The 22505-nt window shown below is 51.0% G+C and overlaps 2 protein-coding genes across 2 annotated transcripts; one reads left to right on the plus strand and one right to left on the minus strand.

Moving 5' to 3' along the window:
* The first annotated feature begins 7728 nt into the window (after nucleotides 1–7728).
* Nucleotides 7729–13530, plus strand: VPS37D (VPS37D subunit of ESCRT-I). The gene is made up of 4 exons (XM_084764667.1): nucleotides 7729–8394; nucleotides 9828–9999; nucleotides 11855–11937; nucleotides 12410–13530. Exons 1-4 carry the CDS (start codon nucleotides 8257–8259, stop codon nucleotides 12806–12808), a joined length of 792 nt encoding a protein of 263 aa, XP_084620793.1. The 5' UTR covers nucleotides 7729–8256; the 3' UTR covers nucleotides 12809–13530.
* A 7581-nt stretch (nucleotides 13531–21111) lies between these two features.
* DNAJC30 (DnaJ heat shock protein family (Hsp40) member C30) lies at nucleotides 21112–22449 on the minus strand. The gene has a single exon (XM_084764675.1). It carries the CDS (start codon nucleotides 22438–22440, stop codon nucleotides 21781–21783), a length of 660 nt encoding a protein of 219 aa, XP_084620801.1. The 5' UTR covers nucleotides 22441–22449; the 3' UTR covers nucleotides 21112–21780.
* Nucleotides 22450–22505: the final 56 nt, after the last annotated feature.

The following is a 22505-nucleotide window of genomic DNA, read 5'->3' on the forward strand; positions in this document are numbered from 1 at the left end:
TGGCAAGGGGGCTTAAGCTGTTAAAGATGCTTGCTGCCAACCCCGACTACCTGAGTTCAATTCCCAGGACCCACGCTGTCATGCCGTGGAAAGAAAGAACTGACTCCCAGAAGTTCTCACTCTGACTTCCTCTTCCTCACCCTCTCTCTCTCTCTCTCTCTCACACACACACACACACAGAGAGAGAGAGAGAGAGAGAGAGAGAGAGAGAGAGAGAGAGATGGAGACAGAGACAGAGACAGAGAAGAAAAGAGGCCAGGCAGTCTAGGATTAAGGAATAGCCCCAAGACTGGCTAAGGATGCGGGTAAATTTTACAAGTTAAGTGTGAGATGAAGAAAGGAAAAAGTAAAATCCTTGTAGAGAGGACACAGATGTCAAACAAAGGCATGGAGCCCCTGGTGCTGGAGAGATGGCTCAGCCTTTAAGAGCACATGCAGTTCTTGCAGAGGACCTGAGTTCAAGTCCCAGTACTCATGTCAGATAGTTCACACCACCTTCAACTCCACTCTGATGCCTCTGAGGCTACTGAGGGCACCAGCACTTGTGTGCACTATACACACGTGGACAACACACGACACACACACACACACACACACACACACACACACGTACACATAACTAAAAATATAAAAATTAAATTTTAAGCCAGGTGTGGTGGCACACGCCTTTAATCACAGCACTGGGGAGGCAGAGACAGGCCGACTGCTGTGAGTTCGAGGCCAGCCTGGTCTACAAAGTGAGTTCAGGACAGTCAAGGCTACAGAGAAACCCTGTCTCAAAAGACAAATAAATAAATAAATAAAGTTTAAAGGAGGGGGCGAGGCTGGAGAGTTGGACCCAGGGGTCCTCATGACAGCTCAAAACTATCTGTAACACCTTCACATTTATGCACATAAAATTAAATAAGCTGTTAAAAAAATTAAATAAGAAGATGCTTAATAAATGTTCTGCTGTGAACTGGATAACAATAAAAATAATTCAAAGAGAAAGAAACCACATGAAAAAATAATATATACCCATGTTCTTATAAGCAACCTCAATCAAACTCACTGGGTCCTGAAAAAAGAAAATAGAAAAAAGAAAGTGAAAGTACATGGAGGAGTAGTTGGGAAGAGGACCTGGGAGGGGGGAGGGGGACTGGGAGAGTAAGGGGTTAACATGATCAATGTACACTGTATGCACCCATGGAAATACCATAATTATTATTTTACACCACCACCATCACTACTACTACTACTACTATTTTATTTTATTTTATTTTTTGGTTTTTCGAGACAAGGTTTCTTTGCATATCCTTGGCTGTCCAGGATTCGCTTTGTAGACCAGGCTGGCCTTGAACTCACAGTAATCCGCCTGCCTCTGCCTCCCAAGTGCTGGGATTGAAGGTGTGAGCCACTACCATCCAGCTATTATTATTATTATTATTATTATTATTATTATTATTATTATTATTAATTAATTTATTTATTTATTTATTTTTGGTTTTTCAAGACAGGGTTTCTCTTGTAGTCCTAGCTGTCCTGGACTCACTTAGTAGACCAAGCTGGCCTTGAACACACAGAGATCTGCCTGCCTCTGCCTCCCAAGTGCTAGGATTAAAGGTATGAACCACCAGTGCCTGGTTTGTATTCTATTTAAAGCAGTATTGATTATGCATAATAATGGGCTTCATGCCAGGCATAGTTGCTCACGACTTTGATCCCAGCATTTGGGAGGTAGAGGCAGGCAGTTCTCTGTGAGTTCGAGGCCAGCCTGGTCTACAAAGTGAACCCAGGACAGCCATAGCTACACAGAGAAACGTTGTCTCAAAAAGACAAAAAACAAAAAACAAAAAAACGGGCTGGAGAGATGTCTCAGTGGTTAAGAGCGCCTCCTGCTCTTCCAAAGGTCCTGAGTTCAATTCCCAGCAACCACATGGTGGCTCATAACCATCTGTAATGTGACATGGCGCCCTCTTCTGGCTTTCAGGTGTATGTGCAAGCAAAGTGCTGTATACATACTATTTACTAATAAATAAATAAAGCCTTAAAACAAAACAAAAACCCAACACCCTCCCCCCAATCTAGAAAATCAGGCTAACTATTAGCAACAGAAGATGAGTGGATAATGAATAGTTAAGCACTGACTGTTTGGTTAACTCCCCAGCATCCACAGTGGGCTCACAGCCGTATGTAACAGAGAGGATCCAAGTCTCCCTTTTGTCCTTCATAGGCACCAGGCACACATGTGGTGTACAGACACCCATACACATAAGAACAAACTCAATTTTTTCTAGAAAATATCTTTTAAAGAAATGATTAATCCCCCTCCCCATATTTCTGAGAATTGAACCTGGGTCTTCTGGAAAAGCGACACATGCTCTATTTTTTTCTTTTTCTTTCTTTCTTTATTTTTGGTTCTTCGAGACAGGGTTTTTCTGTGTAATAGCCCTGGCTGTGCTGGAACTCTCTTTGTAGACCAGGCTGGCCTCAAACTCACAGCGATCCACCTGCCTCTGCCTCCCGAGTGCTGGATTTACAGGCGTGCGCCACCACGCCGGTCTACGTGTGCTCTTAACCACTGAGCCATCTCTTCAGCCCCTAGATGACGAACTTTTTGTTGTCTTGATGGTTTCACAGAAGAACTGCTCCTGAACGTCTGCAACGGCACGCTTGGACAGACAGGAGCCGTGAGCCCAAACCATCTTTGCGTCTTTGATGTCACCTTACCTCAGACGCTTGACAGTGATGTAGCAGACGGCACTTTAGGCAACTCTTCAAGCTCACTGAGAAGGTGACTCAAAAGTGGCCTTCCTTCCCCAACCCCTTTAAGACCCAAGCATACAGCCAGGCATGGTGGCGCACGCCTTTAATCCCAGCACTCGGGAGGCAGAGGCAGGTGGATCGCTGTGAGTTCGAGGCCAGCCTGGTCTACAAAGTGAGTCCAGGATAGCCAAAGCTACACAGAGAAACCATGTCTCAAAAAACCAAAAACCAAAACAAAACAAAACAAAAAAAGACCTAAGGTCCTTGTCTGTGGATGGGCTGGGTCCCCCTAAGATGGCAGAAAGAAAACAGCAAAACAGGCCAACGGTGAAAGCGCAGTGTCCTTGAGAACATCTGAAAGGTGACCCCTTTCCAACAGAGGTCACTAATGTTCAACCCCGTGGTATAAAAGTGCTAGCCCGACATAGTGCTGCACGCCTTTAATCCCATCACTTGGGAGGCAGAGACAGGAGGATGCTCTCTGTGAGTTCGAGGCCAGCCTGGTCTACAGAGTGAGTTCCAGGACAGTCAGAGTTAGATAGTGAGACCCTGTTTCTGGGCGTGGGGGTTACCTGCAGTGGGAGAGAGAAGCTGGAAGCTCAGGCGTGGGGAGAGAGCTGGGTAGGAACCACGGGTGACTGATGATGTGTTTGCTCTTTCTCCCTCGTCTCTTAGTTAATTGTGTGTATGCACGGATGCGTTCATGCCACAGGGAGTTCGTGGAAGTCGGAGGACACCTTACGGTAGTTATTTCTCTCTAGGCTTGTGGGTCCCAGGGATCAAACTCAGATTGCTTGGCTTGGTAGCAGATGATTCATCATGCTTAGCCATCTTACTACTGCTGTAGGATTGTGTTTACATGACGGAGGCGTGACCACATGCCACAGCATGTATGTGGAGGTCAGAGTTTTAGTGTAATAGCCTTAGCTTTCCAGACAGGATTTCTCTTGTAGCCTTGGCTGTCCTGGACTGGCTTTGTAGGCAGCGATCTGCCTGCCTCTGCCTCCCGAGTGCTGGGATTAAAGGCGTGGGTCACCACTCTCAGCTTCTCCTTCCACCTTTATGTGGATTCTGGGGATGGAACTTAGGTCATCAGACTTACATGCAAGAGCCTTTACCCAATGGGCCATAGTACAGGTCCCATGTTTCTCTTTATTTTTGAATAAAAATAAAATTCATTTTCATTTAAACTGAGGGAGATATAAGCATTGAACAGAAGATACAGAAGAAAATGGGGTTGATATGAGCATCTTTGGGCTTTTTAATTTGTTTAGTTTTGTTTCTTTGACTTTTCGTGGGTTTTTTGTTTTTGTTTTGAGACAGGGTCTTTCTTTTGTGTAGCTCGAGCTGTTCTGGAACTCACTATGTAGACCAGGCTGGCCTTGAACTCACAGAGATCTGCCTGTCTATCTTTGCTTCCCAAGTGCTGACATTAAAGGCATGCACCACTGCACCTGCCTCACTCTATGATGGAATGTAGCATCGTAAGCACCAACCCAGCCTCTGCCTCCCAAGGTGCTGTGGTTACAGGCATGAACCACAGCATCCCACCCACTCTCAAGTTGTTTCTCACTTTTACTCAATCTACATTTGCTCTGCTCAAAAATAATACACAAAAAAGTATAAAAATTGTAGAGTGGGACATAGTAGCTCACACGTATAATTCCAGAACTCAGAGGTGAAGCACAGAGGATTAAGACAAACCTTGCCTATATGATGAAATCCTATATAGAAAATAAAACAAAAAACAAAGACTGAAATATAACTCAGTGGTAGAGCGCATGCCTAGAATCCCCCCAGTGAGGGGCTGGGGTGTGGCTTAGTGGCAGAGCACCTACCTAGAATTCCCCAGTGAGGGGCTGGGGTGTGGCTCAGTGGTAGAGCACCTGCCTAGAATCCCCCAGTGAGGGCCTGGGGTGTGGCTCAGTGGTAGAGCACCTGCCTAGAATCCCCCAGTGAGGGGCTGGTTGTGTGGCTCAGTGGTAGAGCACCTGCCTAGAATCCCCCAGTGAGGGCCTGGGGTGTGGCTCAGTGGTAGAGCACCTGCCTAGAATCCCCCAGTGAGGGGCTGGGGTGTGGCTCAGTGGTAGATCCCCTGGCTAGAATCCCCCAGTGAGGGGCTGGGGTGTGGCTCAGTGGTAGAACACTTATTTGTTTTTTGTTTTTTAACATTTATTTATTTATTATTATATATACAGTATCCTGCTTGCATGCACATCTGCAGGCCAGAAGAGGGCACCAGATCTCATTATAAATGGTTGTGAGCCACCATGTGGTTGCTGTGAGTTGAACTCAGGACCTTTGAAAGAGCAGTGCTCCTCTGAGCCATCTCTCCAGGCCAAGCGCTTATTTTTATGTGATGAGTCCTCCTCCATGGCTATCGCTACCACCTCAAACTACTAAGAGAGAGAGAGAGAGAGAGAGAGAGAGAGAGAGAGAGAGAACTGTCCTGGGGGTGGGGTGGGGATAAAAGGGAGTCAGTTAAAGCAGAAACTAAGGTGAACAAGGAACAAGACAGACAGAACAGAGTAAGGGACTAGCCAGTCACCTCCGAGGCGAGTGTGGAGGTGAGCTTCAAGGCTCTGCCTGCCTGTGTTGACCTCTGAACGAGCAGAGGTCACTCTTCCTGGAGGCCAGAGGGCAACTGGGACGGAGGGCAGGAGCAAAGAGCATCCGGAGAGACGGGGCCAGGACAAACAGAGGTGTCTTTCTAGGATAGAAAACAGTTCTGGAGAGAGGCATGGAAGGACAATTCGTCTTAGAGAGAGGGAGAGAGAGAGGGAAGAGAGAAGAGAAGAGGGAGAGGAGAGAGAGACTTACTTATTGCTAGAGAGATGGTGTCACATGCCTTTAATCCCAGCACCGAGAAGGTAGAGGCAGACAAGAGCTCTGTGAGATCTAAGCCAGCCTAGTCTGCGTAGTGAATTCCAGGCCAGCCAGGGCTACACAGTGAGTCTCCAAACAACAACAAGGTTTATTTATTCATCGTGTGTGTGTGTGTGTGTGTGTGTGTGTGCGCATCACATGTGTGCAGATGTCAGAGGAAGTTAGAGGAGAGGGCATTAGATCCCCTGGAACTGAAATCATAGGCAGCTCTGAGCCACCACGTGGACCCTGGGACCCAAGTCCTGGTCCTCTGCAAGAGAGGAGCAGATGCTCTTAACTGCTGAGCCATCTTTCCAGTCTCTAGGACTCGGGGTGGGGAGGATTGGGGCAGTTGGGGAGTGGGAGAGGATTGTCTCACACAGAGCAGGGGGCCGAGTAAACAGATGAGCCTCCAGGAACCTCCTGGACATCTTGCAGCTAAGGATGATGAAGGTTGCTAGCCCAGAGTAGGAGGGGCTGAGGGAGAGCCAGTCAGGAAGAGACCCCTCAAAAGCTCCCAGAAATAGCTAATGAGGCAGACTAGGGAAGGTCAGCAGGGCCTGTGGAGATGGACTGTTGTTGATGACGCTGGGGACCGTGGTCAAGGGACAGCAGAATTGTGAGTTCACAAGAAAAGAATGGGCTGGCCGGTGGTGGCGCACGCCTTTAATCCCAGCACTTGGGAGGCAGAGGCAGGTGGATCTCCCTGAGTTTGACGCCAGCCTGGACTTCAGAGAGAGTTCCAGGACGGCCAGAGCTGTTACACAGAGAAACCCTGTCTGGAAAAAGCAACCAACAAAACAAAACAAAGAATAGATAGAGGTTCATCCTGGGAGGTGGAGAGGCCTTCTGAGGTGGCGGGGCGGGGGGGTGTCTTTCATATGAGTGGATTTCAGTAACCGGTAAGTTATGGAAGAGCCAGATGTGGTGGTGCACAGCTGTCATCTTAACACTTGGGAGCTGAGGCAGGAAGGTGGAGCTGGAATAGGGACATTCGTATGCTCTTTGGTCCCCTGTGCTTTAGCTTATGGTCTTCTCCAGCCTATGAAACCTCGTTCAGTTGTCAGAGTCTCAGGTAAGTCTTTCTGATTGGCTGATGGCAGTTGTGTGCTTTTAAAGTGATGTACATACAGGGAACACATTTACTGTGTATGTGTGCGTGCTTGCATGTTGGTGAAGGGAACATGCATGCATGGGTGTACGCAGCAAGCAGAAGTCATGGACAGGGTTTCTCTGTGTAACAGCCCCGGCTGTCCTAGACTCGCTCTTGTAGAGCAGGCTGGCCTCGAACTCACAGCGATCCGCCTGCCTCTGCCTCATCCCAAGTGCCTGGACTAAAGACGTGCGCCACCACGTCTGCCTCTGCCATTCTGTACTGCAATAGATGTGGAGCTAAAACTCTGCTTTAACCTAAGAACTCTCTAAAGGTGATGATGCTGTCCCCCTAGGTTGTGGCTCAGCTGTTGTGCTCTGTGGACATCGCACAAAAGGGAACAGGGATTGTCAATCATCTGTAATGTGACTTTGGAAAAGTGATGTCATCTTTGAGATTTTTAAAAAACTCTCTTTTATTTTGTAAGCTTTTTTATTTTCTTTTTTACTCTTTTTTTTTTAAACATGTTTTCTTAAACATGTTTTTTAAACATGTAGGCCTGTCTGGCTGTCCTGGACTCTCTTTGTAGACCAGGTTGGCCTTGAACTCACAGCGGTCCTCCTGCCTCTGTGTAAGTTACCTTTTATTTATTTTTTTTAATTAAAAAAATTTTTTTTTGGTTTTGGTTTTTCAAGACAGGGTTTCTCTTGTAGTCCTGGCGGTCCTGGACTTGCTTTGTAGACCAGGCTGGCCTCGAACTCACAGAGATCTGCCAGCCTCTGCCTCCTGAGTGCTGGGATTAATGGCACACTTTGTGTGTGTGTGTGTGTATGGGTGGGTGGGTGGAAGAGTGTGGGGGGGTGGAATATAGGGCTTTGCTCTGTGGCCAAGCCACTGCACCAGCACTCTGTGACGCCTCCGTTATCTCTAAAGTAACAGAAACCAAAGTTAGTTACATATTCACCTGTCCTGCCTCAAGGCACTCCTCCTTCACTTTCTCAAAGCTCTCAACTCCCCATTTCACAGACGAAAAAAACTGAGGCGCGCTGGCGAGGAATGACGTGTCCAAATTAGCAGGCAGAGAGGGGCTTTGGCGCCCAGCCCAACTCAGAAAGCTGTAGGAATCCAAAGGGGAAATTTGAAAGATCCCTGCAAACTGTAGGCGCCTGGGGTGGGAGGGTCCGCGCTGAAGCGTGGCGGAATGAAGGGGTGAAATGAGAGAAAGATTTGAGTTTCGAGAAGGAGGATGGACTTCTGGAGAGAGACTGCTTTGAGCGACAGGTTTGCCGTGGCTCCCGAGCACCCAGGCGGGAGATCTCCGGGTGCGGCCCGCCCCCTACCTGCCCCACCCCCAGTCCTGCCAGCCGAGGCCGCGGCCCCTTTAAGAGCGGTCGAGGCGCCCCCTGGCGGCGGGACGCGAACAGCGCAGCGCGCGGCCGGAGCTGGAGCTGGAGCCGGAGCCCGGAGCCCGGAGCGGAGCCGGAGCGGAGCCGGGGCGGAGCGGGGCCGATCGGGCCGAGCCAGCAGCCGAGCTGGGGGCGCGGGCGGGCGGTATGTACCGGGCCCGGGCGGCGCGGGCGGGGCCGGAGCCCGGCAGCCCGGGGCGCTTTGGGATCCTCAGCACCGGGCAGCTCCGGGATCTGCTTCAAGATGAGCCTAAGCTGGACCGGATCGTGCGGCTCAGCAGGAAGGTAACGCGGGGGGCGCGGGCAGGAGGAGGGTGTTGTGGGGGGAGGGATGCAAAGGACGGGCCGCGGCCTGCGGGGACCCGGAGACCCAGCCAGCGGAGGCCACCCCCCTGGAGCTGCCAGGCCTCGGGATCATGGGAGCCTGGCACGTCCGAGTGGGCCCCGCGGAGCCGCCCCCGGGGGATGGGGGACGCCCCGATCCGGCCTGGGGCGAGTGGTGCGGGGTGGGGGGCGTCCGGGGATGCACCCGTGCACCCCGGGATGGCCGCGAGGCGTGCCCTCCGGAGGATGCTCCCGGGAGGTGTGTTCTGGGGGGCGGGAGGTGGAGGGTGAGCTGTGTTGTGGGGGGCCCTGGCTGAGCACACCCACGTTCTGTAGGGCCAGAAAGGGGAGGCGCCTTGCTAGGGGGAGAATTGAAGACCTGCCTGACACCTCGGGTGGGGAGGATAGCTGGGAAGGGTGGGTTAGGCATTAGATGGGGAGGGGGCTTTGTGTCTGCCATTGGGGATGGGTCTTTGAATACAGAGCCTTGTATTCTCTAGGCCACCATAAGAGAAAGTTGTATATTTCACGGGAGACATAGGCCTGGGCTGGTTGTCTGTTGGGGGGGGGGGGTGTACAGAAAGTGTGTGCTAGAAAGAGCCAGACGAGGAGGGGCATGTTCTTGGATCAGGGGACAGATGGAGGGGAGTGCGTTCTCCAGGGGCGGGGAGCTAGGCTTGGCCCTCCTAGAAACAGGCTCAAAAAGCCTTCTTCAGGGCCCCAGTGCTGCCTTCTGCTAGGTGAGCAGCTAGCAGGTGCAGGGGACGGGCAAAGCAAAGGGGGTGTGTATGTATTGTATTCTTGCGGGGGGTGTGTTTGGGGGGGCGTGTGGGGTTCCACTAGAGGGCCGATGATGGGGGTATAAGAGATGAGAGGGCGACCTGAGTCGGGGGGGGGGGTGTGCTGGGAAGATGCAGGGTGAAAACATCACTCCCCCAAGAGTCGGAACACAGGGGGTGGGAGTGTTTTCCACACAAACACCTGAGGAGGAAGCGAGACAAAGGCTTGGAATGAGAAGCAAGCTGTCCAAGCATGGAAAATGGGACAGAGGAGGGAGGGGGTAGTCCCCCGGGCCCTGAGGAGACATATTAATTGAAAAATTAAAAATTAACTAACATTTGTAGAGGCCTTCATAGTTTGGTTCACTTAAGTCTCACAACAACTCAAGTAAGATAGGCCCGGGTTTTTTTTTGTTTGTTTGTTTTGTTTTTGTTTTTGTTTTGCTTTTTAATTATAGAAGAAACTGGGGCCCAAAGAAAGGATGCAAAACCAAGCCAGGTCTCTCCACCTGTTGGTGCAGTCACCACCGCGCGGGTTGGGGACTCCCGGGGGTGCCATTGGCTAGGCCCTGTGTGCAAGGGAGCCCAGGCCCCTTAGCTCTCCTCCACCGGCAGTTCCAGGGTCTGCAGCTGGAGCGAGATGCCTGCTTGGCCTCTAACTACGCGCTGGCCAAGGAGAACCTGGCCTTGCGGCCCCGCCTGGAGATGGGCCGGACAGCCCTGGCCATCAAGTACCAAGAGCTTCGAGAAGTGGCTGAGAACTGCGCAGACAAACTGCAGAGACTGGGTGAGGGGCGGCCCAGGAGAACAGCTGGGGGCGGGGCAAGGTTCTTACGGGTGGGACTGGGGCACACCTACTCCTGGACAAAATCGGAAAGGAGTTGGTTTGGGCCTCCTGGAAAGTGAGGTTGTGAGCTGTGGAGGAACAGGCTTGGAAAACTGGGCTTGGTCCCCCCCCCCCCCCCCCCCGTGTGTGGAATCCCAGTACTTGGGAGGCCGAGGCAGGAAAATCACAAAACCTCAACACCAGCCCTAAGCCGTGTAGTGAGTTCTGGACCAGACTCCTTGCGCGCTCTCTCTCTCTTGAGGGGAGACCCTACCTCAAAAACATTGTATTAAAGAGGCCTGATGGAGACCCTTGGGCGGTAGAAGAAAGGGGGCCCAAGCCAGGCATGGTGGCATATGCCTATAATCCTACCTCTTGGGCAAGCAGACACAAGAGAATCCATAGTTCAAGGCCAAACCCAGCTACAGAGTGAGTTTTCAGCCAGCATGGGCTACCTAAGACTCTATCCCTCCCCCATCTCTCCCTTCCCCGCCGAAAAAATCATCAAGACTGGTGAGATGGTTCGTTGAGTAAAGACACTTGGTGCCAAGTTTGAGTTTGAGCCCTGGGACCTACATGGTAGACGGAGAGAAATCGCTTCTATCAACTGTCCTCTGACCTCTCCAAGTTTTCAGTGGCATGAGTGTATCTACACATATACACATAAGAACACAACATAAAAATGTAAAGCAAGTTTTTAAGAACCCGACATCAAAACAGAAAACAAGAAAGGAGACCGGAGAGATGGCTCAGTGGTTAAGAGCACTAGCCGCTCTTCCAGAGGACCCGGGTTCGATTCCCAGCACCCGCCTGGCGGCTCACAAACTGCCTAGGATTCCAGTTCCCGGGGATCCCATAGTATCTCTGATCTCCATGGGCCCCAGACACTCACGTGGTACGCACATACATACATGCAGGCACACATATACATGGTATAAAATAACATTTTAAAAAGAAGAAGAAAAGAAAACAGGGAAGGAAACTCAAGGAGTGGTTAAAGCTTTATTTGTTTTTTTACTCTAGGATGTAGGGTTGCCTCGTGTCTGACCTAATTAATGGGTTGGGTGGTGGTAGCCTCCATGTGGATGGAGGACATTTGTCTATAGACAGTCAGTAGTGTCCATGTTATTGAAGAAACTGAGCCCGGCATGGTGACACATGCTTGTAATCCCAGCACTCCAGAGGCTGAGGCAAGGGTACCATATTTGATAGGCTAGCCTGGGCGACCCAGTAAGACCAGTCTCAAATTAATAATAATAATAATAATAATAGTTATTATTATTATATAATAAATATGATATGTATATTTATATATTATAATATATAAATATAATAACTGATGACTGGAGAGATGGCTCAGCAGTTGGAAAGGACTGGAGTTTGGCTTCCAGTTCCCATGTTGGGCAACTCACAGGCTCTAATTCCATGGGGCTCTGACAACCTCTGGCCTCTTCAAGCACCTTCATTCAAGTGCGCATGCCCATACACAGACACCTACATATAATTAAAATAAATTTTTTTTAAAGAAGTAACCGTATTCTAAACAAAAATAAACTGAACTTGTTCGCATATGCCCATAATCTCAGCACTTTGAGGTCGGTCCAGAGACTATAAGGTCAGCAGTTCAAGGCTAGCCTGGGCTACACAGTGAGTTAAAGGTTAGAGAGGCTGTATGAGACTCTGCCTCCAAGGAAAGAAAAGAAAACATCGAAGCCAGTTGAGGAGTTGGAGGCCACAGAGGTGGGAAGGACTGTAGAGTCACCTGCAGTCAATGGGAGAGTCAGAGTCCCTGTCTGTCCCCCCCTGTGGTCCTCAGAAGAGAGCATGCGTCGCTGGAGCCCCCAATGTGCGCTGGGCTGGCTGCAGGCTGAGCTGGAAGAGGCTGAGCAGGAGGCTGAGGTGAGGGGTAGAGGTGGCTGGGTCCAGGCAAACAGGGAGGGAAGCTCATCTTGTCTCGTTGGGGTTGTCACTGCATCAAAGACCTGAGAGTGTCTTCCCTGAGAAACCTGCCTTGATTGCCCACAGAACTTTCTGGACTCTTTCCCCCTCCCCCTCCCCCTGGGGGCGGGGTTTGATGTCCTTAGGGATGTCAACAGACATTGGAGGGCAGGGTCCGTTGAGTAGTAGTAAGGCCCATTTCTCTGGGTTGGGTTGGGTTGGAAGCGGACACTTGGTGAGCTGAAGGGCATGGGACAGCCCCTCGGTGTGTGGAAACATGGTGGATGTCTGTCCAGTCTGGGTCAAGGCCAGAAGGCTGGGCCAGGTTAGAAGCTCAGGGCCTCTGCTGGCTGGTCACCGTGGGGATAGAAGGAGTCGGTGTCTGATCCGAGTGCCTCCCCAACTTTCTATTTCCCTCCTGGACACTACCCAGATCCAGATGGAGCAGCTGCTGCTGGGGGAACAGAGCTTGGAAGCCTTCCTGCCAGCCTTCCAGAGGGGCCGTGCCCTGGCCCACCTGAGGCGGACCCAGGCCGAGAAACTACAGGAAGTGCTGAGACGTCGGGAGCGCTCCGCCCAGCCAGCCCCCACTACTACTGCTGCTGCCGCTGCTGCTGCTGCCACCACCACGGATCCCCCCAAACCCTTCCCAGCTGCTGCCGTCCTGCCCACTGGGGCCGCCCGGGGACCACCACCTCCTGCAGTACCCCGGAGCCTGCCCCCCTTGGACTCCCGCCCAGTGCCCCCATTGAAGGGCTCCCCCGGGTGCCCTTTTGGCCCAGCCCCTCTGCTGAGCCCTCGACCCTCTCAGCCTGAACCCCCTCATCGGTAGGAGCCAGGGGACGGCCTCCCAGCGGGGGTCCAGACAAACTTGATTCGTGGCTCCTCCTCCTCCCCTACTGTCTGGGTGGGGGGAGGGGCAGGCCCCTCCCCCTAGCCTCAAGCAGGCCCAGGGCCCTGGAGGCTGAGCTGGGGAAGAGGGGCTCCCCGAAGAGGCCCGTAAAGGGCTTGGGGGTGGGGTGGGCAGGGTGCTGGACCTCGGTCACCAAGGAAACTCTGCCTTTTTATTTTATTCTATTTTATTTTTTTCGTCTCCCCGGCTGTTGGCCTCCAGGGTGCCAAGGCAGGTCCCCAAATGAAAAAGAACGTTATGGGATCCTGCTTCCCCCCCAAGGGGGGGGGCTTGCTTGGGGACCTGTCGCACCCTGCCACACTACTGGGTTCGAACAACCGCCAAGGCTTACTGGATTGTTCTCCTCATATCCTGAGCTAACTCTTCCTGCAGTTTGGGGGGCCTCCGCCTAGGAGCCAGGTGGTCAAGCCCCAGCTTGAGGGGGACCCAGGGACACCCCCCCACGGCCTTGCAGCTGGCCCTGGGGCAAGGTAGGACAGAGGTGAGAGCCTGCCATCCCCAGGAAAGTCCATTCGGTATTTTTTCTGTCCCTGTCTCCTTAGAATGGAACCTTTTCGAGGGCAGGTCCTTGTCTTTGTATGTTCTGTCCCCAGCCCCGCCTCCTACGGGCTGTCAATAAATGTGCTGATGGATGACGGTGATGATGGCCCGCCTCCTCTCTTGCTCCCCCCAGCCAGCCTCCATGCCTTCTTCGGCTCTGGCACTGCTTCCTTCTGTGGAGATGCCCTTTTCCCCAACGGTCCAAAGCTCAACTGACCTGCAAGGCCAACCATAGCTTCCTCCAAGAAGCTGCCTGGTTTCCAGCTCCCGAGAGCCTTTCCTAAGCCTTACTTCCCAGGCTGACCGGAAGTGACACTGACTGTTCCACCGTCTCTTGTTGCCTCATCTGGCTGCGCCTTCTTTTCCAGGATTGCCTGTGGGCTGCATCGGGAAGGGACCACCACCCTCTCTGGCCTGCCAAACCACACAGCCTCCGCTGACGGATACCTTCAATGGGTGATGGAGGGGTTCTGTTAGGAATGCAGGCAACTGATCTTCACTAGAGAGACATCAAGTGATAAACTTGGCTGATGTGGGACAAGAAGACGGTCACGCAGAACGTAGGGGATAGGGGCCTGTCCTGTGACCCCCCCCCCTCCCATAGCGTGGAAGGCTGAAGCGGGAAGATGGAAAGTTCAAAGACGCAGGGGCTGGGGAACAGCCCAGTCGGACGAGTGCTTGCATAGCGTGCAGGAAGCCCTGGGTTCGATCCCTAGCACTCTCTAAACCAGGCATGTTGAGTCACACCTGTAATCTAGCACCTAGGAGGTGGAGGCTAAAAAGATCAGGGGTTCAAGGTCATCTCACCTGTGTTGGGAGTCTCAGGCTGCCTAGGCTGCCCGCACTGTCTCAACGAACAAACAAAACCCAGGCGAAACACATTTAACTTAAGCCAGCCTAGACTATATAAGAGTTTTAATGCAAGCTGGGTGTGGTGGCGCACGCCTTTAATCCCAACACTCAGGAGGCAGAGGCGGGCCAATCACTGTGAGTTTGAGGCCAGCTTGGTCTACCAAGTGAGTCTAGGACAGCCAGAGCTACACAGAGAAACCATGTCTTGAAACAAACAACAACAAAAAAGTTTAAGTGGAAACTGAATACTTGGTGAGACCCCATCCTTAACACAATGCAGCAGTAGCTTTCCTGGGTCAGCCAAGGTCAAGTCTTAAGTAGAGGAAATTTGGCCGAGAGGTAGGCATAGAACCTTCTACAAATAAGAGTTGGCTGCCGAAAGCACCATGGGAACCCAAGTACGGTGGGCTTGTTCCCATAATCCCAGCATTTACGTGACAGAGGCAGGATTGCCTTGAGTTTGAGGGTAGCCTAGGGTAGTGAGTTCCAGGCCACCCTAAGCTACAGAGTGAGACTGGGTCTCAAAGTAACAAGAGTGCTACTGAGGGTCACAAAGCTAGTGGAGGTCTTTGTCCTTGTTACTAGAGAAAGAACATTCTAGAACAGTGCTTCTGAGCCTTCCTAACGCTGCGACCCTGTAATACAATTCATAATTGTGGTGACACCTGCCCCCTAACTAGAATATTATTTTCAAGGCTGCTTCACAACTGTAATTTTGCTACTGTTATGAAACGCGATGTAAATCTTTTTGGAGATAAGAGGTTTGCCAAGGGGGGGGTGTGACCCACAGGTTGAGAATCACTGATCTGGAATGTGGGTGTGGGGCCGATTCCACATTGGTATCTTTGGAGTACAAAGGATGAGAGGGAGGCTTGAAACTATGTTCCCCAGAACAGAAAAAGTGTGCAAATACAGGTGTGTAGGGTGTTCAGCCCGTGGTCTCCCAAGGACTGCTTCAAGTGTGGCCCCAGTGGGGAACAATGGTAGAACCCAGATGTGGGCTTCATGTGGGGTTCTTACTGGCTGTTCCTGGTGGGGGTTCCTGCTGATAGATGAGAAAAGCTTAAAGATTTGCTTGACCTTCAGGTTTCTCCACCACGAATCCCCCAAGACGGGATTTCTCTGTGTTGCCTTGGCTGTCCTGGAATCTCTCTGTAGACCAGGCTGGCCTTGGACTCAGAGCTCAGAGACGTATCTGCCTCTGCCTCGCTAGGGATGGGATTAAAGGTGAACTCCGGCTGGACCTTTAAAAGCCTGTAGGTTCAACCAGTCATCCCCAGACGCGTACAGGGAAGAGCTCCCACAGGAGAAACTCCACCTGGCCTTTGTCTTTCTTCATCCTCCTAGTCTCCTCAAGTGCTGGTCTTTGGACTGTTGACACATGAACTACAGCGTGCCTGGTGAATGGCTTGGCAAGACCTCCCAATACCCCTGCTCAGCCTGGGAGCAGGCTTGGTGCTCACATCCTCTGGGATGCCCCGTCCTCACCAGCATGGTTAGAATATAACCAAACAGAGAAAGAGGCAGGTGTGGTGGTGCAAGCCTTTGAGCTCGGCACTTAGTAGGTCAGTGAGTTCCTGGCCTGGCAACGCTACACAGGGAGACTTTGTTTTAAAAAATGTGGAGTTGGGGAGGGCTAAGGCTGGCCATGGCTGCCTCGTTTTGCATTATCAGGACTTTTGAGGAGTAGTTTCCAGAAGGTTAATATCTAGGACTGGCTTCAGCCTTCCTTGCTTAGGACAGTAAGAAGGAGGGAGAGAGCCAGCCGGGTTGGAGTGGGGCTCAGCTGGTGGAGGGCCTGCCTAGCAAGCAGCAAGACCTGAGTGCCATCCTCAGCATGGCATAAACCAGCTGTGGTGGTGCAGGTCTGTAATCCCAGTATTTGGGAACAGGATGCAGGAGGGTCAGAAGTTCAAGGTCACCCATGACTACATAGGAAGTCTAAAGCCAGACTGGGCTAGATGAAACCCTGTTTCAAAGTTCAAAACAAAGCAAAAAGCTCCGCCTGGTGGTGGTGGTGGTGGCAGCAGCGCACGCCTTTAATCCCAGCACTTAGGAGGCAGAGGCAGGCACATCTCTGTAAATTCCAGGCCAGCCAAAGCTACACAGTGAGACTCAGCCTCAAAAACTTTGAATTCATAGAGCTCTACTTGCCTCTGCCTTCTAAGCGCTCAGATTAAAAGGTGTGTGCCATCTTTCCCCACTAAATGGACAGTGTGCCAAGTCAAGCAGTTGCCAACCAGCCTATGGTCTATGCAAAGCTCTGCCTAAGAGCTTACCCCCAGTCACCCAGGGACAGAAAAATAAATGGTTTCCAGGATCTGGGCTGGCCGTGGGCTTATTCCACTTCACTCTCCAGTTTTACCCTCAGGGTTGAGTGGAGGAGTTGGTGTGACTGTACCATGGACTTCTGCATTTGGCTAAGCCTTTGTCATTGTCCTTAGTGTACCTATAAGGAATACAGACAACTCAAGGCCAGCCTGGGCTACATTGAGATATTCTGTCCCCCAAATGATAACAAATCAACCCATGGCTCATAAGTAAAGTGACTTACACTCAGGGACCCTCTGTAGCTCCTAAGTAGGGAGAGACATTGCCCAGAATCCCCCAGTGAGGGGCTAGGGTGTAGCTCAGTGGTAGAGCACCTGCCTAGAATCCCCCAGTGAGGGGCTGGGGTGTGGCTCAGTGGTAGAGGCACCTGCCTAGAATCCCCCAGTGAGGGGCTGGGGTATGGCTCAGTGGTAGAGCACCTGCCTAGAATCCCCCAGCGAGAGTCTGTGGATGTGGCTCAGTGGTAGAGCACCTGCCTAGAATCCCCCAGGGAGGGGTTGAGGCTGTGACTCAATGGGAGAGCCCTTACCTAGCATGTACAAGTTCTGGGTTCAATTCCCAGCACTGAAAAAAAGTGAAGATTTAAATCTGGGCAGTGATGGAGCACGCCTTTAACCCAAGCAATCAGGAGACAGAGACAGGCAGATCACTATGTATTTGAGGCTAGCCTGTTCTACAGAGCTAGCTCTAGGACAGCCAAAGCTACACAGAGAAACCCTGTCCTGAAAAACCAAAAAAACCAAAAACCAAAACAAAACAAAAACAAAAAAAGATGTATACTCATCTCTCTCTGTATAAAAGAAAGTTTCTTTAGAAGAAAAAACACATTTATTTGCGTGTGAGAGTGGGTGTATGCACATGCATGGAGCCACAGGACAGTTTCTGGGAGTTGATGCTCATTCTACCCTGGGTCCCTGAGATGAGGATGAACTCAGGTTGTTAGGCTAAGCACGGTGATCTGTTGCCCTATTTAATTAGCCAAGGCATGGGTCATTGTATCAAATTCAAATCCCTGCAGGGGTCAACCCACAGTGGTGCCAAGCACTCAATTTGTTTGTTTGGTTTTGGTTTTTCAAGACAGGGTTTCTTTGTGGAGCCCTGGCTGTCCTGGATTCACCTTGTAGACCAGGCTGGCCTTGAACTCACAGTGATCCACCTTCCTCTGCCTCCCAAGTGCTGGGATTACAAGTGTGTACTACTACATCTGACACAAAGCAGTCAATTTCTATGAAGAATGTTCCCATCCCCTCTTTTCTTTCTTTCTTCCTTCCTTCCTTCCTTCCTTTCTTTCTTTCTTTTCCCCCCTTTTTGGCATAGAAAAATATATATTTATTACATATTCTGCCTGCATGTAGGCCTGCACGCCAGAAGAGGGCACTAGACCTCATCATAGATGGTTGTGAGCCACTACGTGGTTGTTGGGACTTGAACTCAGGACCTCTGAGCCATCTCTGCAGGCCATCGTTTTTGGGTTTTGGGGGGGTTTTTTCCTTTGAGACCAAGTTTCTTTATGTAGCTCTGGCTGTCCTAGAACTTACTCTGTAGATCAGACTGGCCTTGAATTCATAGAGATCTACCTGCCTGTCTTCTGAGTTCTGGGATTAAAGGTGTGTATCACTACTGCCTGGCCTTTTTTTTTTTTTTTAAAGATTCATTATATATAATTTAATGTGTGTGTGTGTGTGTGTGTCTGTGCATGTGAGTGTAGTACCCACAGAGACCAGAAGAGGGTGATAGATTTTAGAGCAGGCCACTGTGAGCCACTTGATGTGAGTGCTAGGATCCGAACATGCATCCTTTACAAGAGCAGTACATGCTCTTAACCACAAAACTCTCTCCAAGCCCCAAACTCTATCTTGCCTTCCTTTTTTGTGGTTGTTATGATTTGAGACAGGGTCTCATACAGCTCTTGCTTTCCTGGAACTCATGTATAGACCAGGCTGGCCTCCAATTCAGAGAGATCCACCTGGTTCTGCCTCCTGAATGCTGGCATTAAAGGCTTACATTCAACTGCATCCAGAGAAGGCCTTGAAACTTCTGTTCCTCCTGCCTCCACTTCCTGTGGACTGGCCTTGCAGCTGGCACCACCATTATTTCTGCTGTTGCCATAATAGATGGTACCTAGGGCTTTGTGCATTCTTCATTCCCAGTGATCACTGTGGTGTGACTTTAACATAGAGGGGGGCTCTACTTGCCAACACGGAGGCTGTATAGTGCACTACCTAAGCTGCAAGTTGGATCTGAGCTAACGTGCATGGGGGGGGGGGGGGGGCTGCCCAGACAGATGCTCCCATGATGCTACCCACAGACAGATGCAAGTGTGACTTCATCCCAGGGAAGCTGAACTGCAAGCAGGCCAAGTCTGGGATTAAATCATCTTTATATCTGTCTGTCTGTCTGTCTATAGACAGAGTCTTATGTAGTCTAGGCTGGCCTTAAACTCTCTTGTGTCTTAGGATGGCATTGAACTTTGGATCCTCTTGCCTTCACTGGGCACTGTAGTTACAGGAATGCACCACCATGCACCCTGTGTAGTGCTGCAGCTGGAACCCAGGGCTTGTGCGTGCTGGGTACACAGTCTACCCACTGAGCCACGTTCTCGCTCTTTTCCATCCTCATTCACTCAAGACAAAGGCTGAGGGAGGCCTTCGACTGGCCAGCTCTCTCTTCATGGGACCTGCTGACCTTCTAGGTTCAAGATACAGGACTTGTTTCCCAAAATGAGTATTGGTGGTCATTCATGGGGTGCTGTGGGGATCTCCTGAGTCAATCATAACTTTTTTTCACATTTATTTATATTTATTTATTTTGCCTTGTGTTGAGGTATGGGGGTGCACATGGGCAAACATGTACATGCCACTATGCTTATGTAGAGGTTAAGAGAAAACTTTAGGAGTAAGTTCTCTCCTTCTACTATGTAGGCGCCAGGGTTGTTAGGCTTGGGGACAAGACAAACTCTTTAACCCACTGAGCCACTTCATAGTTCTACCCCGACTCCACCCCCCCCCCCTCTGGCTTTTCAAGACAGGGTTTCTCCGTGCAGCCTTGGCTGTCCTGGACTCACTTTGTAGACCAGGCTGGCCTTGAACTCACAGCAATCCACCTGCTTCTGCTTCCTTGAGTGCTGGGATTACAGGCATGCACCACTATGCCTGGCCCCTTTTTTCTTTTTGAAACAGGGCCTCACTAAGTAGCTCTAGCTAGCCTGAAACTCACGAGGTAGACCAGTTGGCCCACAAACTTGTGGGCGAGCCTTTTGCTTCTGTTTCCCCAGCACTGGAATTACATGTGTCCACCACCATACCCAGTTCCACCTTTCTTGAGACAGATGTCACTATAGTCTAGACCGGCCTTAAACTGGAGGCCTTCCTGCCTCAGCCTGCTACATGCTGGGATTATATACATGCTACTACATCCTGTCCTGACTAATACTGAAACCATGAGAGAGACCAAAGTTACACCATGCGAATGACCTGCCAGAAATATGAGAAGAAATCCAGTTGTATCAAAACAGCAATCAGTGCCAGGTAAGGTGGTGCACACCTATAATCCCAGCACTTAGGGAGGCAGAGGCAGGTGGATCTCTGCGTTCAAGACCACCGTAGTCTTCAGTGAGCTGTCTCAAAAAAGACAAAACTAAAACCATTATAACACTTGGTCGGCAGCATATAAGGAACCTAGTCTTTTAACTTTTTTTTTTTTTAAATCTTTTTTCTGTTTTGTTTTGTTTTTGCAGAGACAGGATCTCACTATATAGCTCTGGCTGTCCTGGAACTCACTCTGTAGACCAAGCTGGCCTCAAACTCAGAGACCCCCATGCCTCTGCCTCTGGAGTGCTGGGATTAAAGGTGTGTAACAACTATACACCTGGTAGTTTGTATCTTTTTTTTTTTTTTCCACACAGGGTTTCTCCTCGTAGCCCTGGCTGTCCTGGACTCCCTTTGTAGACAAGGCTGGCCTCAAACTCACAGCGATCCACCTGCCTCTGCCTCCCAAGTGCTGAGATTAAAGGTGTGTGTTACCACGCCCGGCTTCAGTTTGTGTCTTTTTAAAGACAGGCTTTGCTATGTAATTGGTCACAATCCTCCAGCCTCAGCCTCCCTGGATTACTGGCCTACACTACACTTTGGACTTCATCTCTATCTTGACCAGTGAACCGCCTTCTATTCCTGGCTACTCCAAAGCCCAAAATCTTCACACAATCCAAACGGCTCATTAGAAGGATTTGACTTGGTGGCACCCATGATCAACCCTGCAGATGCAAGGGCCACACTCAGGTCAGTTAACAAGCTGCACATTTAGCAAGTGGCTAGTAAAAGGAAGACCAAGGACAGGCACACTGCCTGAGCATTGCCACCCTACACCACCACTGTGTACTAGAATATGAGTAATAGTGACAGATCTCAGAAGACAAAATCATTTTGTTTCCTGCTATTACGTCCACACTCAGCACCTTCCCCCAAGGTCACACCCCGTATCAATATGAGCACAGGAACACATTCCTCATACACAAAGGCTTTGTTCTCTCCATCTTGAACGACGTTAGGTGGTGTGGAACAGATCTGAGGAAAAATGGCAACCTTTCACTAATATTTTTTCATGGTGGAGAAAGCGGGGACGCAAGAAGACAGCAAAGCCTGGGTCTAAACGCAGTGCTGTTGCATCCGCGCATTCTCTCGCCGACTTACATGTGGCTTCCCTTAACACAGAAAAATAAATTTCATGCAGGGCCCGTAAGAATTAAATCTTTTTGGCATCAGACAATCAACCAGTGGTATTGAACGGTTCAAAGGTTACAGTGGAAGCTCCGCACCATGGTACAAACATGTGGCAAGGGACGGGGCAAATCTTGCTCACTGGATAAAACCAGAGCAAGTTACGGGGATTGACACCTGGAAGGCAACTTCTAGAAACAAGCAGGCATCCAGGGGACTCTGGAAAGCACTTCAATTTCTGGTTTTCAGCAATCTTTATCCTGGGGCCTCTTTGTTGGCCACTGAAGAGGCCCTTTTTTCTGGACCATAGGAGACGGGTGTGCTGATCACCGGCCAGGCTGGAGGGTCAAGAGAATGCCACTAGAGGTAGCCAATTCAATCCAAGACCAGTAAGTTCAAGGGTCAAGAAAGGCACGTTTCTTGGGCTGACTTCCCTTCCCTCCTTTTCTCCGATTAAATACGAAAGCCGACGTAGACGAAGATAAGGAAAAGGACGACAAAGAAAGTGGCATCTCGGGTATCGTCCCAGCGGAGACCCTTGTTGGTTCTGTCCTCCTGCTTTTTGCGAAGGGCTTCCTTCCGAGCGCGCAGGCGCCGCTCTCTGGCTAGCTGTTCTCCGTAGTGCGCCTGGTAGAAGGCGTCAAAGTCGAACATAGTGCGACCGTCCCCGGGAGAGGACCGGAAGCCATAGTGAGCACGAGGGGTGTAGGGACGGGGGCGGGGAGGAGTGGGATCCGCCACGGGCTTCCTAGAGGGCTTGACACCGGGTCCCCGCAGGTCCTGGTCGCTGAGCAAACCTCGGTCATACTTGCGACGGAGGATGGAGCTGCCCAGGACCAGATAGGCTTCGGAGATGCGTGTGAAGCGCTCGGCGGCCTCGGTGCTCCCAGGATTGCGGTCAGGATGGTAGAGGAAGCTCTGCCGGTAGTACGCTGCTTTGATCTGTGCCTGCGTGGCCGTGGAGGGGACTCCCAGCAGCTCATAGAGGGCGGTGCGGGAGTAAGTCCTCACTCCGGGGCACAAGCCCGCGGCTGAATTTTGAGGCAATCCCGGGACCTGCCACAATCTCCACAGAGGTGACAGCGGCCACCCAAGGCAGCGCGCGGCCGCCATGTTGCGGCGGGTGCCGGGCGGCGCCCAGCCGGCCAATGAAAGCCGAGACCCCTGGGCGGCGCCCC

Source organism: Acomys minous, assembly GCF_964271855.1.
Source record: "Acomys minous genome assembly, chromosome: 16".
Taxonomy (NCBI): domain Eukaryota; kingdom Metazoa; phylum Chordata; class Mammalia; order Rodentia; family Muridae; genus Acomys; species Acomys minous.